The 16,612-nt window shown below is 35.2% G+C and overlaps 1 protein-coding gene across 1 annotated transcript in view; it reads left to right on the top strand.

Annotated features, from left to right (window-relative positions):
• Positions 1-16,612, top strand: part of LOC136032593 (axotactin-like) — a 249,502-nt gene that overhangs the window by 197,554 nt on the left and 35,336 nt on the right. Inside the window, exons 34-36 of the mRNA XM_065712861.1 lie at positions 3,969-4,121; positions 8,137-8,284; positions 14,331-14,499. Of these exons, the coding sequence (XP_065568933.1) occupies positions 3,969-4,121; positions 8,137-8,284; positions 14,331-14,499 (470 nt within the window). The remainder of the gene's footprint in view (positions 1-3,968; positions 4,122-8,136; positions 8,285-14,330; positions 14,500-16,612) is intronic.

The following is a 16,612-nucleotide window of genomic DNA, read 5'->3' as shown; positions in this document are numbered from 1 at the left end:
GTGGCAGATGGCAGGTCCACTGCAGCAATGAAAAAGTTACTGTCATCAGCAAAAAGAACAGGGTGAACATGGGGATGAAGACCATCAACAAGATCATTAATGTAAATAAGAAACAAAAGTGGTCCAAGCACAGAGCCTTGTTGGACACTTTTCAGTACAGGTAAAGTGGAGGAAGAAGTACGGTTAACCGAAACATACTGAGATCTTTCTGAGAGGTAGGACCTAAACCATTCTAGTGGGACTCTGTGGACTCCAAATAAAGATAGTTTAGACAGAAGAACATTCTGGTCAACGATATCAAAGGCATTTGAAAAGTCAAGAAATAGACCTAAAAAAAACACACAAGCCCTTGTCCAGATTAACACGCACAAACTCTGTTGCATCAGAAAGTGCATGCAAGGTAGACAATGAGGGACGAAAACCATAATGATGGTTAGTGATGTTAGAGTTTTCAGCAGTCGAATTAGTTCTAAATACAAATGAAGAGAGTTGACGATACACTACTTTTTCAACAACCTTTGAGATGACGGGAAGAAGAGAAATAGGTCTGTAATTTGAAGTTAGAGATGAATCACCTTTTTTATGCAAAGGTACAACAGTAACAACTTTAAATAAATGAGGGAAAATACCAGAAGAAAGAGAGAGGTTAGCTATGTGTGAGATGGGATGAGAAACAAACTGACTGATTTTTTTTAGGACATTATTACTCAAACCAAAACTATCAACTGAACAACTGCTTGGAAGTTGAGAAATAATATTAGAAATCTCAGTAGTGCTACATGGGGAAAGGAAAAAAGACTTCTCTGTCAAAGGAAAACAACTTACTCTACTCGGGGGTGGAATGAGAACTGAAGGAAGTGTGGGGAAATACGAATTGAAGGCACTCGCTAAGGATTTTTTGTCCACAGCAGACCCATCAGCTTTCCTATGAAGACATGGGGAAGATTGTTTGAGTTTTTGCGGGAGAGAGCTTCATTAATTACAGTCCAAACCTCGTGCAAGTTCCCCTTACACTCATTAATTCGACGAGAAAAATACAGCTTTTTTGCTAAACGAACTGAAGAAGTGAGCACATTTTTGTAATGTTCATACTTCAGAAGATCATCCTGTGTCTTACTTTTACATGCAGCCTTGAACAAAAACTTCGTCATATGGGTTGCATTGATCAGACCTCTAAACATCGATGGGCATTTGGGTGTAAAATTTTTTGGGTTCTTTCTAAGAGGAAAATGCTTATCCAACAGAGTTCCCATACGACACAAAAGTAATGTAGTTGCACAATCAGCATCATTAGCTTCAAGAACACTAGACCAATCATTACTCTGAAGACTATGTATTAAATTAGAAATTTCTTTATCAGTAAAAGTTCTAAAAGAAGACTCGCCTTTCTCATCCACAGTAATCTCTATTTTAGGCACAGATAGGGATAGATAGGGAAGTGATCAGAAAGATCAGTGAAAACAAGACCAGAAGAAAACTTCAAATTAGGAGAATGAGAAGTTAAGACATTATCTATTAAAGGGGCAGAATTTCTTGAAGGGTCAACACGAAAAGGAAAAAAAATTGAAGAAAGTAGCCCAGAAGAAGAAAATACATAAAAAAGATGGTCAAATTCATCATTTGATCCAACATTTAACATATTACAATTAAAGTCTCCCAAAACACAAATCCGTTTTTTAAAAAACGGATTTTCCGTTTTTCACAGAACAGATGTGTTGGAAAAGGAGGGGGCTTATAAAACAGACAAACAGTATCACATGCAAACTGGCTTTTCAGATCAATAACAAGATAATAAACTGTCCTACTATTAGATACCACCGATGTAAACAAGGATTCAAGGTCGGATCTTCTACAAAATTCAATACTAGATTTTATAAACAAAAAAATACCCCCAGAACACTTTGTTACCATTCTAGGGACATGAATAGCAATATAATCATGCATATCGTAAGCTGTAAAACTATCACTATCAGATAACCATGTTTCCCTCAAGCCCATGACATTAAAAGGGCAAGAATTATCAGACCACAAATACGATTTAAGACTGTCCCACTTATCTCTTATTCCACGCACATTCAAACAAAATACATTCAAGCAACTATTTGAAGAGAGTGAGGGCATAATGTTATCACAATAATCAATGGTGGTGATATAATGCAGCTAGAAAACCCCCCAAACAAAAATTTGAGGGATCCTGGCCAAGGGAGTGATTTCTAAAAGCTTCAGAATCACACAGAAAATAATTTCCTTGGAAAGATGCACCCTTTGATCATGGGACTTAGTGGAGTAGATTTCAAACGATTCGGAAAAAAGACTGTTCGCCGTTTTTGAACATTTTTATGTATTTTTTTATTTATTTTTTGTACATCGGGATCACCTTGGCCAGTAGACTCCCAGATAGAACTTTGTAGTTGGTTGCAAAAATTATAGCTGTTGAGTCTATTATCGAGGAGCCTTTTCCATTACCTAAAACTGGGATCGCTTTGGCCTTCAGACTTCTGCATATATTTTTCAAGCTCATCTAAAAAAACCTCCTCGGGACATTCCCTCCACTGATCCTCCCTTTGGCCTAGGGACTTACGGATAAATGTATCATGTTGAATGTAGAAAAAAGTCCTTATTTTTGCCTCAGTTTATAAGGCCTTTGCCCAAAGTTGGTTATCTCTTCTAAATTAGGGTTCTCTTGGCCTAAGGAAATGCGGGTATAAGTTTTAAAACTGATCAAAGATAAAAGATTATTTGTTACATTTCTGTGCTCCCTAAAATTTCTTCTTTCTGAACCAAATTTAAGGTTCCCTTGTTGTATGGAACAGTCTCTTAACTTCTCCTGTGGCTGCATGGTTAATATAATCATCCTAGGTATGCTTATTTGAACTTTCAAATATTCTGAACAAAATAGCTACCTCGAAAGTTTGATCTGATCTCATAAGGAGAGTAAAAGTAAAGGTAAAGATAAAGGATATGGCATTAGACTTTACAGTCCGTGCCGGCGGTGCTGATCTCCGTTTCTTGGCCCTTCAGCCGGGAAGTGCAATGGGGGGTTGGGGGCCAGCCATCCTGTGCTTTCGCACATAAGGAGGCTGGCATTTCGCATTTCCTCCATAAGGAGAGTAGGGTGGGGGAGTGGCAAAATAGGCCATGAAATGGACCCTCTGTTTCCGTTTTGGTCCTTAAATAAGGCACTTAATAAGGCACTTAAATAAGGCTGAGTCACCTTCATACCGTGGCCAGGAAGAAAAACAATTAGTACATAGGAAACTCACCTGTTTTTTGAGCAATTCTGTTATCTATACTTAAACTATACTTATTTTGTTTTTGACAGAACTGGTACTTTTTTTGAAGATAGTTTGTTAAAACACACGATAATTCATGAACAAAATAAGACCAATTCAAATAGAAAACAACACAAATTCACGGATAAAGGTCGGGTTAAATTAAAAGCCGCTATGTGAATCTAGAGTTATTCTGAATGAAATAAAGTAAGAATTTTTTATTAACATAGTTGCTCGCTGAGGGAGTTCAAATGTACGATAATCTGAATTTGTTCAATGCATGAAATAACAGAATAAAGCCATTTTAACGACCTATATTTTCTTACTTTTTGTATCTCAGTCTTTAGACGTAATGACGAAATTAATTTCATTTGCTCAAACAGGCTCTCAGGTTTTATTGTGATTTTCCATTAAATTACGAAATCATCAGATCTGATTATTAGTCTTGGGCAAGATTGTAAGATACCCTCATCCCAAGTTATGGAATCAAGTCGGAAGTTCATCATATCTGCTTTATAGTAAATTTTCACAAATATAGGAAAACTTATATAATTTTTTTTTAGGAATATCCTTAAAAATTAACCAATAGAAGATACCCTTCAAAAACAGATTGTTTAACATTCAGATGGCTAGCTCATTGAGGTAAACGGTTTACATTGTCTATTAGGATATTTTTTAAATTTTTTCATCTTTTAGATATTTCTCTTCATGGGGTTGCTCTTGGCTGCAGTATGCTTTGTGATAGCCAACCTTGTAAAAATGGTGGCAAATGCAGTGAAGATTTAGCCACTAACACATTTACTTGTGATTGTGAATTCACATCGTATTTTGGTGATGTATGTACTGAAGGTAATTTCCTTTATGTTCTTTTTGGCTAAGCTTTTCGGTGTAATTGCGTAGCATTGAGCCGAGTATTTATTAATTTCCTAAAAGCACCTTTGAAATGCCTTTGTTACCCAAAACATGAATACTTGCGAGAGCAATTCTAATATCTGAGCTTGCGATATTAAAGTGACCCCCCCCCCAAAAAAAAAAGAAAAAAAAACAGCTATCACATTACGTCTTTTGAAGTGAAGTTACCGTTGTCATAATATTGATTTTTTCTGTAGTTCAAATTCTTTGTCAACACTTCGTGGTAACGAACTGTAGTAAGGAGCGACCCAGCTCAATAGTAACTAAAACTCTAAAAAATAGAATTTTGGTACCAATAGCTACATCAAAATAATCACATTTGAATGCTGATTTTAAATATATAAGTTTCATCAAGTTTAGTCTTACCCATCAAAAGTTACGAACCTGAGAAACTTTGCCTTATTTTAGAAAACAAGAATTACTAAAATAATATATTTACTAAAAGTCGTAGAATATTAACGAAATTCACACCATCAAATTCAGCCTATCAGAGAACCCAATTATAAAAGTTTCAAGCTCCTATCTACAAAAATGTGGAATTTGTATTTTTTGCCGGAAAGCAGATCACGGATGCGTGTTTATTTGTTTGTTTGTTTTTTTTTTTCCAGGGGTGATCGTATCGTCCCAGTGGTCCTAGAATCTTGCGAGAGGGCTCATTCTAACGGAAATGAAAATTTCTAGTGTTCTTTTTAAGTGACCAAAAACATTGGACGGCACCTAGGCCCCCTCCCACGCTAATTGTTTTCCCAAAGTCAACAGGTCAAAATTCTGAGATAGCCATTTTATTCAGCGTAGTCGAAAAACCTTATAACTATGTCTTTGGGGACGGCTTACTCCCCCACAGTCCCCGTGAGAGGGGCTACAAGTTACAAACTTTGACCAGTGCTTACATATAGTAATGGTTATTGGTAAGTGTACAGACGTTTTCAGGGGGATTTTTTGGTTGGGTGGAGGGGTTGAAAAGAGGGGGATATGTTGGGGGAGCTTTCCATCGAGGAATTTGTCATGGGGGAAGACAATTTCCATGAAGGGAGCGCAGGATTTTCTAGCATTATTAAAAAAAAAAACAATGAAAAAATAAATATGAAAAGTTTTTTCAACTGGAAATAAGGAGCAGCATTAAAACTTAAAACGAACAGAAATTATTACGCATATGAGGGGCTCACCTCCTCCTAATAGCTCGCTCTTTACGCTAAAGTATTTTTAGTGATTTCAACTATTTATTCTACGGCTTTTGTGATTCAGGGGTCATTCTTAATGAAGTGGGACAAAATTTAATCTTTAGTGTAAAGAGCGAGGTACTGACGAGGGAGTGAACACCTCATATATGTTAATAAAAACATGAGATTACAAAAGTTCGTTACATAAGCTAATTTATAAGTTACGTTTATCTTTTACTAATAAAAACATTTTTAAAAAATTAAAAGTTCTAGTTGCCTTTTTAGGTAACCAAAAAATCACAGGGCAACTGGGCTTCCTCCACCGTTCCCTTTTTTCTCAAAATCATTCGATCAAAACTATGAAAAAGCCGTTTAGCCAAAAAAACTTGCAAATTTCGTGTTAATAATTCCTCTGCAGAGAGCCAAAATCAAAACATGCATTGATTCAAAAACGTTCAGAAATTAAATAAAAAAAAAAAGTTTTTTTAACTGAAAGTAAGGAGCGACATTAAAACTTAAAACGAAAAGAAATTACTTCCTATCTGCTTCCTCATAAACGCCCCGCTCTTTACGCTAAAGTTTTTTACTGTTTTAAAAAGCAGAGTTGAGAAAAAGAATTTTTCATTTTTATTTTCAATTTTATTTGAATTTTCAGGAACGTTGTAGGCTTGTAATGCTGAACTAGGCCCTGAACTAGACATAAATAAGTCTGGATTTCATCCAATTCTTAGGATGGAAGAGATCAGATTTTTTCCAGAATCTCGCGATGAGCATGTCTACCAGAGCTGGTTCTCAGATCCCATCCAAATTTGATAGAAATTAAGGGCCAGTGTCCTGGCCTCTCTTGTTGGATGTATAAGGAACGGAGTCAGGAATTCTTGGCATTTTTGCCTCAGAAAAGATTGTTGTGCCTAAACTAAACAAGGATGAAAATTTGGGTATCAGGAACTTATTTGACGTTTTTGGTGAAGGAAAGTGGGTTTAAAGTCCCTAATTTCTCGTCATAAACTTGGAGAATCTATCATTCCTTGAATAAAATTGTTCAGAAGCAATATTTGGTGACATCATCGTGCCCATCAGGTATTCAGGCACAATCTGACCTCTGGTTGTGTGAAGAAAAGAGGGTCCTGAAGTTCTAATCGTCATTGCTCATACTACAATAGTTTTGGATCTCGATTAAGCACGGAGGAAAGTGAAAAGCTAGTGTCTTAGCTGTACATTTTTGGCAGCCAAAAGCTGACCTTGTTAGGTCAGCTGTTCTTGTTAAGAGAGGGAAAGAGGAAGGGTCCTTAAATTTTCGTGAACTAAATTTTAACCTTAAATTCTATCGACTCTACCAAATTTAGCGATTAAGAATAATCAGGTTATTCTTACTTTGAGAGGGAACTCATCCACATTCTGAACTCTGCGAGGGGGAGAGATACCAAATGGGGTTGTGGGGCTTCTGATGAATGTCAGAAGCGGCAGTTTATGTCCTAGTTATGCCTTTACAGAGCTTGAGATTCACCTTACCTCCATTGAGGAGGATGAATAGGGTCCTTAGATCTTTTCATGTGAAAACCCTGTTATAATCATTATTTTTCAATAGAACTTGTTATGGTATACATGTGTCTGTTGTGGATTAGACCTCTGCCAAGAAAGAGAAATTCCTATCATCCCATTGAATCAGAAAGGCTTCTTAAGGGATCTTAGTTAAGTTTTAAAGGAATTGGAGATTTCACGGTTTACTTTATCCCGTAAGGGTCTAGAGTGTGGTCTAATGGCACGTAGTTGCATGTGTTGTTCTGCGACTTTTACCCATGGTGTGCTCCTCGCATGGCCTACTTTTAAACTGTTGCAGTATTGGACTGAAAATTAACTTTTCTTTAGCGTAACATGAATGCTATATTTGTTAGGGGAATTTTTGTGCTCCCCCTTCAATGTACACAGTTTTGTTTCATGATCTGTATTTTGAACCCTAGCTCCTCCAAATATGGACAAAAAGCTTGCAGGATCATTTAAAAAAAAGTTTTATATTGTATTCTGCGAAAATGAATTCATAGACGAAGCAAAAAAACAGAATTGAAATATAAATGATAATTATGCACACGCAAGAAAAGTTTGGACAGTGAGTGAATGAATGATTGGAGTGATCTAACTGAGGCTCCTTCTGGATGTTTTTGTCTGTATTTTTAACCATAGCTCCTCCAATATGGAAAAATAACTTGTAGGATCATTTGGACAAAGTTTTGCATTGCATTCTGAGAAAATGAAAGCCTAGACAAAGCGAAAAAACTGAAGTGAAACATAAATGATAATCAACCACAGGCAAGAATGAGTTTGGACACTGAGTGAACGAATGACTGGAGTGATCTGAATGAGGCTCCCTCTGGATGTTTTTGTCTGTAAATTCTTAGGTACTGATTTAAGTTAATTTGACTAAGATTTATCGGGTTCGGGGTTCCAATCACGTTGAATTCGCAATATTGTTTGGATTTTTTTTTTCTTTTGCTGTTCAAGCAAATTTTGTTTTTATGAAATATATTTTTTTAAACCTCGTCTTTTGCCAATGATCTTTGTTAGTATTTCTTAATGTTGCAACAAACTAATGCAGATTTGTACCAGTGTATACTTGTTATTCAGAATTATCATAGCTGAAATTTGTGCTTGTCAAGATCAGCTTGGTATGATTTCTTTCAACATATAAAAGATTGGGGTTCAAAGATTGATTGGGATAATACTTTATTCAGCCCTCCTTAAATTTTCTAATTTCAACGCAAATTGTGTACTGACCAACGTATTATTTTTTGTAGAGAGAGGGGCCAGTTTCGGTGGTGATTCCTATATTTATGCTAAGCACAAGGCTAAAGAATTTAATAATGTTCAAGTACAGTTTGCTTTTTCAACACCAGCTGTGAGAAATATTGCCCAAGCCCTACTCCTTATTCAAACTGGAAATGAGTAAGTGTACATTTTTATACTTTTTTTAGGAGTGTAGCTTGATCTCTGCTTCAAGAAACGGCAAGTAGGACCCATTTCAGAAAAAAAAATCTTCTTACTGTCATGACCTTCTCAAAAGTGCAAATAGATACTGACAGCACCCATCATTTCTTTTTCTAGGATCTTGATTATCTATCAGGGCCGTATCTATCAGAAGTGGGGCTAGGTAGTTTACCCTCCCCCCTCAAATTTTTGTCTAACTCGTAAAAACGTAACAAAAATTAATATAAACAAGTTTTCGATGCTTTTAAAGTCCCCCCCCGCAGAAGAAATCCTGAATAAGTCCCTGGTACTTGTAGACATTTTTTCAAGGGGTTCTGAAATAATTTATGTGAAGGAGGAATAGCTGCATTAGGAAAATGCTGTTTACTAGAAAATACTTTTTATTTAGTTATAAAATGATTCGCTTTTTATGCTTTTGGTGGCCTCAGATTAAAGACTCTCAAATTTCATATTGCCTTTTATAATTAAAAAAAGGCCTGAAGCATTTCATCTGTAAAAACATTATATATTGTAAAATTTTCCGTTTATTATAAATACTAGTAGATTTAACTAAGGCTTGCTAAGCTTCTTAAAGGCTCACTGAGAGTATTTTGGGTCTCTATCTCTACAGTGGTTAGCGGTAGCTATATTTTTTTTTCTGACTTCAACTGACTCATAGTTGAAGTTATCACTTAATAATTCACCAAAAAGTCCAATAAAAATAATTTTTTGAAGTCACAAGTGGTTTACTAACGTGTACAACTATGGTTAATAAAAGGAATATATATGCAGTTTGTCGGTTTTTCTGCTTAAAAAATAGGATTTTAAAAATGTTCGTCAATGTTATAATGCAAAATTATGGTTCAATGAGGAGAAAGAATATTTTTCATATAAATGTTTTGGAATATGCATAGCTTTTTGACCTTCTATAGGGACGACCCCATCCTGACCGCCATCCTGTTACAACCTTCAATATAGACGAATATTGATCGACTATTTTATTAGAAGAACCTTATGGTATTATATTTAAAAGCTTAATCTTTTAAACTCAATTGCGCATCATGTTTAAGTAAAAAAAGAGATGTTTCTTACAAGCATTTTAATTTAAAAACAAATACACACAAAATTTAAAGAACAAAAGAGCTTACATTCAAATAGATTAGTGAGAAGAATGAGCAAGATGGCCTTTACATAGTTTATCGAAATTGGGTTGTAACTAGTTAAATACAATCTTAAATCATCTTGAACATTTAATTTGTTTCTAGATTTACTTTTAAGATAGGTTAAACTTGAGAAACTCTTTTCACATAAATAAGTGTTGGAAAACCCTAAAAGAAATTTGACAGGAGTGTTTGACTGTTCTTTGTATTCCTTCCCAATACCTATCCAGAAATCTAACAATGCAGTACCAGCAGTCAAATATTTATTTTTCAGCGTGAGATCACATGAGACACATGAGACACATGAGACTTCAATGATTTGCTCCTTTTGATAGGAGAAATCAGTTTTTCTCGTTATCTTGCAAAAATGTATGTAATCTTTCAAACGGCTCGCAGTTGTTTTTCCTATTTGATTTATTCCCAGTGAGTGATTTTTTTTACCGTTTAATCAGTTTTATTTTCTACATAAAAAATATCAGAAACACTTCCCAGCTGGATAAATCTGGACAAATTCTGGATAAATTCCAGATATTGAGTTTTTCAAAAGTGTCACTTAAATAAGCCAGCTTCAAAAGCCAATCAAAATCAGTAGGTTCAGATGACAGATGGGATTAGTGTTCGGTAAAAAAAAAATGAAATTCTTTGTGGAGTTCAAATACACGGGACACCACGCTTCCCCGAGAAAGCTATCGTACCTTAATATGTAGCAATAAGTTATCATGGAGGCTCACAATTTCCTGGCAGAGATTTTTGAAGTAAAGAAATTTTTGAGGCCTATTTTTTATGAAGTTCACAATTTTAGCATTCTGATCAAGGACATCTTAAGTTCGTCAGGGAGGGTCCCAGCCAGCAAAGCCTCTCAGTGAAGTACACAATGAGTGAACTTACGCTCAGTTGAAACCTGTTTAATATGGCCTAAGAACCCCATAATGTGGCCACTCCTAGCCTTAGCACCATCCATACACACTGACACACAGTTTTTCCACTTGAGCTGGTTTTTGGAAGAAAAAAAAACTTGAAAATATTTTCACCTATTTTTGATGTTTCAAGTGTCTTGTAAAATAGGATATCTTCTTGAAAAATGCCACGTACAAAAGCAATCAATTGGGCTATGTTAGGGACATCCGTGGTTTCATCGAGTTGCATACCGAAGCAAGGACTACCTCGAATTGCCCCAACAAGTTGTTCTTTTATGTCGTATGTCATGTCACTAATTCTTCTTGAAACTGTATCATTTTATAGTGGAATTGTTTTAATTCTTTTTGCCTCTTTCTCTCCAAACATGCAAGAAACGATTTCTACTCTGGCAGGAGCGATTAGGTTTTTGCCAATAGTATGGTTTTTAGGAGCCTCCGCAATCAAATGACTAACATTGTAAGAAGCTTTTACAGCAATTTGAATTTGTTCTGCACAAGAAAACTGTTTTATTGTGTTTTCCCACTTTTAAGGTCTTCCAAAAGACGTTCAAGGTAGTGCAGCTCCTTTTTCACTGAATTCGCATGTTTGCTTTCAAAGTAGCGTTTTAAAAGAGAAAGTTTCATAGTTTTATTTGATTAAATTTAAGAACAAACAACGCATTTTGGATTAGGCTTTTCTGAGTTTCCAGTTCAAGTAAAACCTAATTTTAAGTACAACTCGTCATATTTTCTTTTCTCCAGTTCAAGTAAAACCTAATTTTAAGTACAACTCGTCATATTTTCTTTTCTTACTTTTGGATTCATTTGCCAGTTTTTCTCTTTTTTTCCCTTGGGCTGCTCGTTGGTAACAAGACATTCAGGACTACTTTAATTCTGTAAAGTTTATGGCCCAGAACTTCGATTCAGATCGTCGTGAGGCCTTTTCTTTAGAAGCCATTTGTCCATTATTAAATCTTATTGAGAAATTCACTTACGCACAGTAATCAATACACTGAAGTACTGTTTGAACGGGATAGAGTGTCCGCAGAATAACAAAATACACCACAAAAATAACACAATACTTAGTGCAAGCTTGTAATAGCAGGCAATACTACTGCAGCGCAGTGACACAAGACACTGGCCGGCCTACACAGTCGCTCTGATGACTAAGCCTTAGTGGCATGCACACGTCAGGGTGTCCCCACTGAAACTGCTTGAGAGTCAGAGAGGGACCATTCTGACAACTTTACTAGTCCTTGAGTTAAAGGGCTGTTTCATTTTTTTGTTGGCGGGCCGCGTACACCCAAGGAGTACGTGTACCACAGTTTGAGAACCACTGGTCTAGGGATATATCCATGAGAGGAATGATTTGTCCGTGGAGATGGGGCCAGATTTTCTCGCATCATTTGGAAAAAAGACAATCAGAAATCAATCTAAAAAACAAGTTTTTCAACTGAAAATAAGGAGCAATATTAAAACTTAAAATAAATAGAAATTATTAGTTATATGAGGAGTGTTGCTCCTCCTCAAAACCTCGCTCTTTACGCTAAAGTTTGAATGGTTCTTAAAAGTACTAATAACCTTTAATTTCAAGAGTGAGGTGTTGGAAAGGAACGACCCTCCTCATATACGTAATCATGTCTATTCGTTTTAAGTTTTAATGTTACACGTTTCTTCTGTTCGCAAGTCAGTTTCTATTTGGTGATGTGAGAGTCAATACGGTGAAAAATGTTTTACATATGTCCACTATGTTCTTATACATCGGGTGGCTGGTCATCATGTGAGAACTGCACTACGGTTGATGACTATAACGAAAAGAGTGACTATGCAATCCATGTCAATTGCATAGAAGATATGCTGTACAAATTAAAGATTTTAATTCCTGTCTTGAAGAGGCTTGTGACTCTCATCCTAAAGGGTATCCAATTGTCACTATGGCAAATGCAATAAATAGAGAAGTACTTACCCTGATATGATTGGAAAAAACCCTAAACGTGATTTCAAATTGTTTTGGGAAGAAAAATGTTTAGCACTTGTCAATTGTAAAAACCATAAGAGAGTATGGTTTCTACGTCATTGTTTTGAGGACAATGGTTGCTATCATTATAAACCTACTGATTATTATTTGGCTGTTCCAGAAAGTGATTCTTCATATGAGAATATTGTTTATGACATTACTTCAAATAAGCGAATAGAAACATGTGAATTTTACAATATGAACAGCAATAGCATCATTGACTTAACAAAGAGATATAATAAAAGAGAAGTTACATTATATTGTGGAAAATGACCCTAACTTTGCACACCAAGATCAGTGCAAGTTGAATCCGAATGATCTGCCACCACTAATCGTTGTCGACGACGGCCAACTAAATGACAAAGCAGTAGAAATCTAAAAAGATGAAGACAAAAGACTTTTTTTGTCATATATGTTTTATTAATAAACAAACTTATAAACATTATTAAAGAGTTTTATTCTTAGAGCACTGAAATCAATATTATACAGGTGAGGCAAAATATTTGGTACTGTGGAGTCATTCAGTCGAAGACTGTCTACAAAAATGTTGAGAAATTCACTGTAAGTATACTCACGATTTCGAAAAATAAAACATAATTAATGCATGAGAACCACATCTTTTCGTTGATAAATCTTGTACTCGCTTCCGATTGTGAATAATTGATTTACCACTTCTTTCAGGGAAGTTTTTTAAGTTAGGTGCTTAGAATGTATAGGATTTGTATTTGAATGCATAGAATATATCTTGAGTACTGAATACCAAAACAGTGATACCATGACTTTTTGCGGACATTGTATCGGTTATATTATTTTTGAAAGGTTATGAATCACTATCCACAGAATTCATATAGGGTCCTACTGGATTTATCAAAGGGTATATTGTAGAGAAGAATTCTATTTACTTTACATATAAGAGAGGAAAGTCCAAACATTTCAAATTCATGTGGAGAACTTGTCCATGATCATACTGCGCTGGCGATTTTTACAAAAGCCAAAGAAAGTTTTGTAGAGAAGAATCCTATTTACTTTACATATAAGAGAGGAAAGTCCATATATTTCAAATCCATCTGGAGAACTTGTCCATGATCATATGGCGCTGGCGCTTTTTACAAAAGCCAAAGCAAGTTTTGAAGGAATTTCAATATTGATAAATGAAGAGTCGGTATAGGTACTTGAACCAGTGGCAATATGTTGTTGATTGGTGATTGTTTGAGGAACGAGCAGTTCGGTATTGTTTCTAGAGGCTCTTAATTTTTCAATTGGCAAAGCAAAAGAAATCATAACCTGTTGTTTTCGTTTTTGAAGTATTGCCGAGGTAAGATTGATATTTGCAACGGTTGATGCAATAAGTGTTTTTCTCGAATGAAATGGGACGGAGCGATTTGTAACTTTATGTCAATGTTAATATTGGAAGACATCCACTGAGGTATATTAAATATCTCATGATTTTTTTTACCAACTAAATGATACTCCTTGCTTACCGCCCAAGTTAGTTCACCATCAGTATCAACATTAATATTTCGTTTCAAATATGGACGATTGAACATCTTCTCTAATAATACGTGCTGCAGCTTCACCAATCCTTAGATTTCTGCTTCGGGATCTAATATCCTATTGTCGTACCAAACTTTTGACAGAATATTAGAGTTTGCGTCGCATAAAGGAATAATAGTAAAAGCTAATTTCTTCGTAAGTGTTCTATCAGTGAAATATTTTTGTTGTAGTTTTGATAATAATTTTATCATTTAGTACATACCCTGTCAAGACGTCTTTGAAAGGGATTCAAGAATTATGTGTACACGTCTGGCTCAAGAATAAAGAGTTTCTGGGTCAAGTTTTTTTTCTTATGTAGTTTTTGTTCTGGAAGTGAGGATTCTGAACCCCCAAGCCATCCCTTTCGCTAGGCAAATGAGCTTTTAATTTTTTCTATTTGATTATTTATTTTTTTGTAGCAATACAAAGTACCTGCTTGTGACATTGACTCACTTAGGATATTTGCGAATAGAAGAAGATAGGGGCGATGGAGTTGTTTTTGGTGCAGAAATAAAGAATATACACTTCTTGAATGGAGCTAGACACTCAATTTTCTATAGACGAAAAGGAAATATAACTCACTTAAAGGTTTGTGGTGATTCTTAGTTTTAATTTTTAATCGGAAAAAAAAGTTCTCATTTGTTCCATTAAAATAAGCAACACTTTTTTGTGTTGATTTATCATTATCATTCAGACAAAAATTGCCGCATAACGCCTTATGGATTGCCATTGCCACTCGATGGTAATGTATTACTAAGAAAAATACATAAAATGCCTGCAAGGAGGCAAGTGAAAGACTAAACGCACCAGGGTACACTGGGAATGGATAGTAAAATGATTTCAAATATTTCGTAGTATCGTTCAAATCGGAAGAAGAAAAAGCTTTATGCATCGTACAATAAAGGAGTGGTTACAAATCTTCTCAGCCCATGTCAATTGCAGTCGTGTTGAGATTATTTTATAGAATTTAGTATAGTTTGGGATGCATAGTTCTGAGGCCATTTCTGAGTTTAAAACAATTTGTTTTTCTTTAAAGTTTAATGACGGTTCAAGTAGGTACACGAGCATATTACCTGTGAACTATTTCAAAAAATAAACTGATATTGATATGTCATATAGCTCACTAGCTGACTCATAATGAGTTTTAAGGTAGTGAGTATTCTGTTTTCTCTTATTTTTGATCATCTTTTTTTAAATATCCTATTTTTATTGTAAATTTCCTTCTACAGTATTTTTTCCTTTACTAAAAATTATCTAACTAGCCCAATTTTTAAATCCAAATTGTTTATATGAACACGGGTCATACTTGGATAAATAATTTGGTAAGTGAAAAGGACTTGGTTTCTGGGGCAGAGACTATTTTTCCTTTTTCTTGTGTTATACTACTCAGTTTGGGTAAACTGACAGTATATTTTCTCTTTGCTTTGTTAGGCAAGTTAAGTTGAAAGCTACTGCACTTAGAAATAACTCAGGGAAGCATTGATTTTTATGCTGCTTTTTTAAAGATTTTACCAAGGTCATAGCCATCAATTTTAATACAACTTTTTGTATTTGACATCCTTCTTCACTGGTCCAACGTTTTCCGTTGGCTCCCCAATTTTCAATTTAATCTTTGATATTTTTACTTTCTTGTTTTTAGGTCTATTTTTTATTCTAAAATACCTTGCATTGTAATACCGCTTTTTTGTATTTGATATTCTGCTATACTTTACTCTCCCCCTTCCCCTCTCACTAACATGGAATTACGCAGCCCAAGTCAGCTTAATTCATTAACCAGCTATAAATGAGAATTTTTTACACTGGTCAGTTATTTAAAGAAACACATTTTGAAGCTTTGGGTTACTAGGTTACTATGGGTTGTTTTTAGCTCTTTTAGCCCCTTTAAGGTCTCAATGTGAATATTCCTGATCAAGCGATTACTGAATTGTGAAAGAGCATGAAACATATTTATCATTTAATTGTGATGAAAAGCTAAATTTTGTTGAAAACTACATCTAGGCTGTGTACCGAAAATCTAGTGTAGATTTATAATTAAGGCTATGTGTTGGACCATTATGGAGGGGGGTGGGTCTTCATAGAGTTAGCTATATTTGGATTCACGATGGAATTCTGACTAAATATGTCTCTACAGAGACATTACACTATAGAGACAGAGTCTCTACAGGGACTACCTTTATTGGTTAGGTTAACCAAAAAATTTACCTCTTTTGGTATAGTCAGAAGAATCTTAAAGTGATTCTTTCTGGAGGGTGATGGCACCAAACTAATACAAAGATGTTCCAAAACAGTAGTCTTTCCTTTGTAAGCTATTGAACGTCATTGTGAAATGGGCTACCTGCATTTCTATAAGCTTGCCTAATTTATATGAAATGAAGCATTATTTATTTTATTGCTTACCATGATGATGAATCTTCAAATGGACTTCTAGGCTTCCCACGAACCTTGTTGTCATCTTGAATAAAAAGAGAAGGTACATCTGGTGTGACAAGAGGCTAGTATCCTAAAAGTGTGTCTTGCATACCATCTAGAGCTTGGTGAGCATCAACTACATTTTCTGACAAATCAGAATAGTCACTTTCGGCACTTTATGAGCTCATATTTATTCACAAAATGGGTTTCCACTAATATAGCAATCAACAGATTTTTGTAAATTTGAATTTTCACGAATGAAAAGCACTGTCGGATTCATAGGAAAGAGTTC

This window comes from Artemia franciscana, chromosome 11, assembly GCF_032884065.1.
Source record: "Artemia franciscana chromosome 11, ASM3288406v1, whole genome shotgun sequence".
Classification (NCBI taxonomy): domain Eukaryota; kingdom Metazoa; phylum Arthropoda; class Branchiopoda; order Anostraca; family Artemiidae; genus Artemia; species Artemia franciscana.
This window is presented reverse-complemented; position numbering and strand designations above follow the sequence as displayed.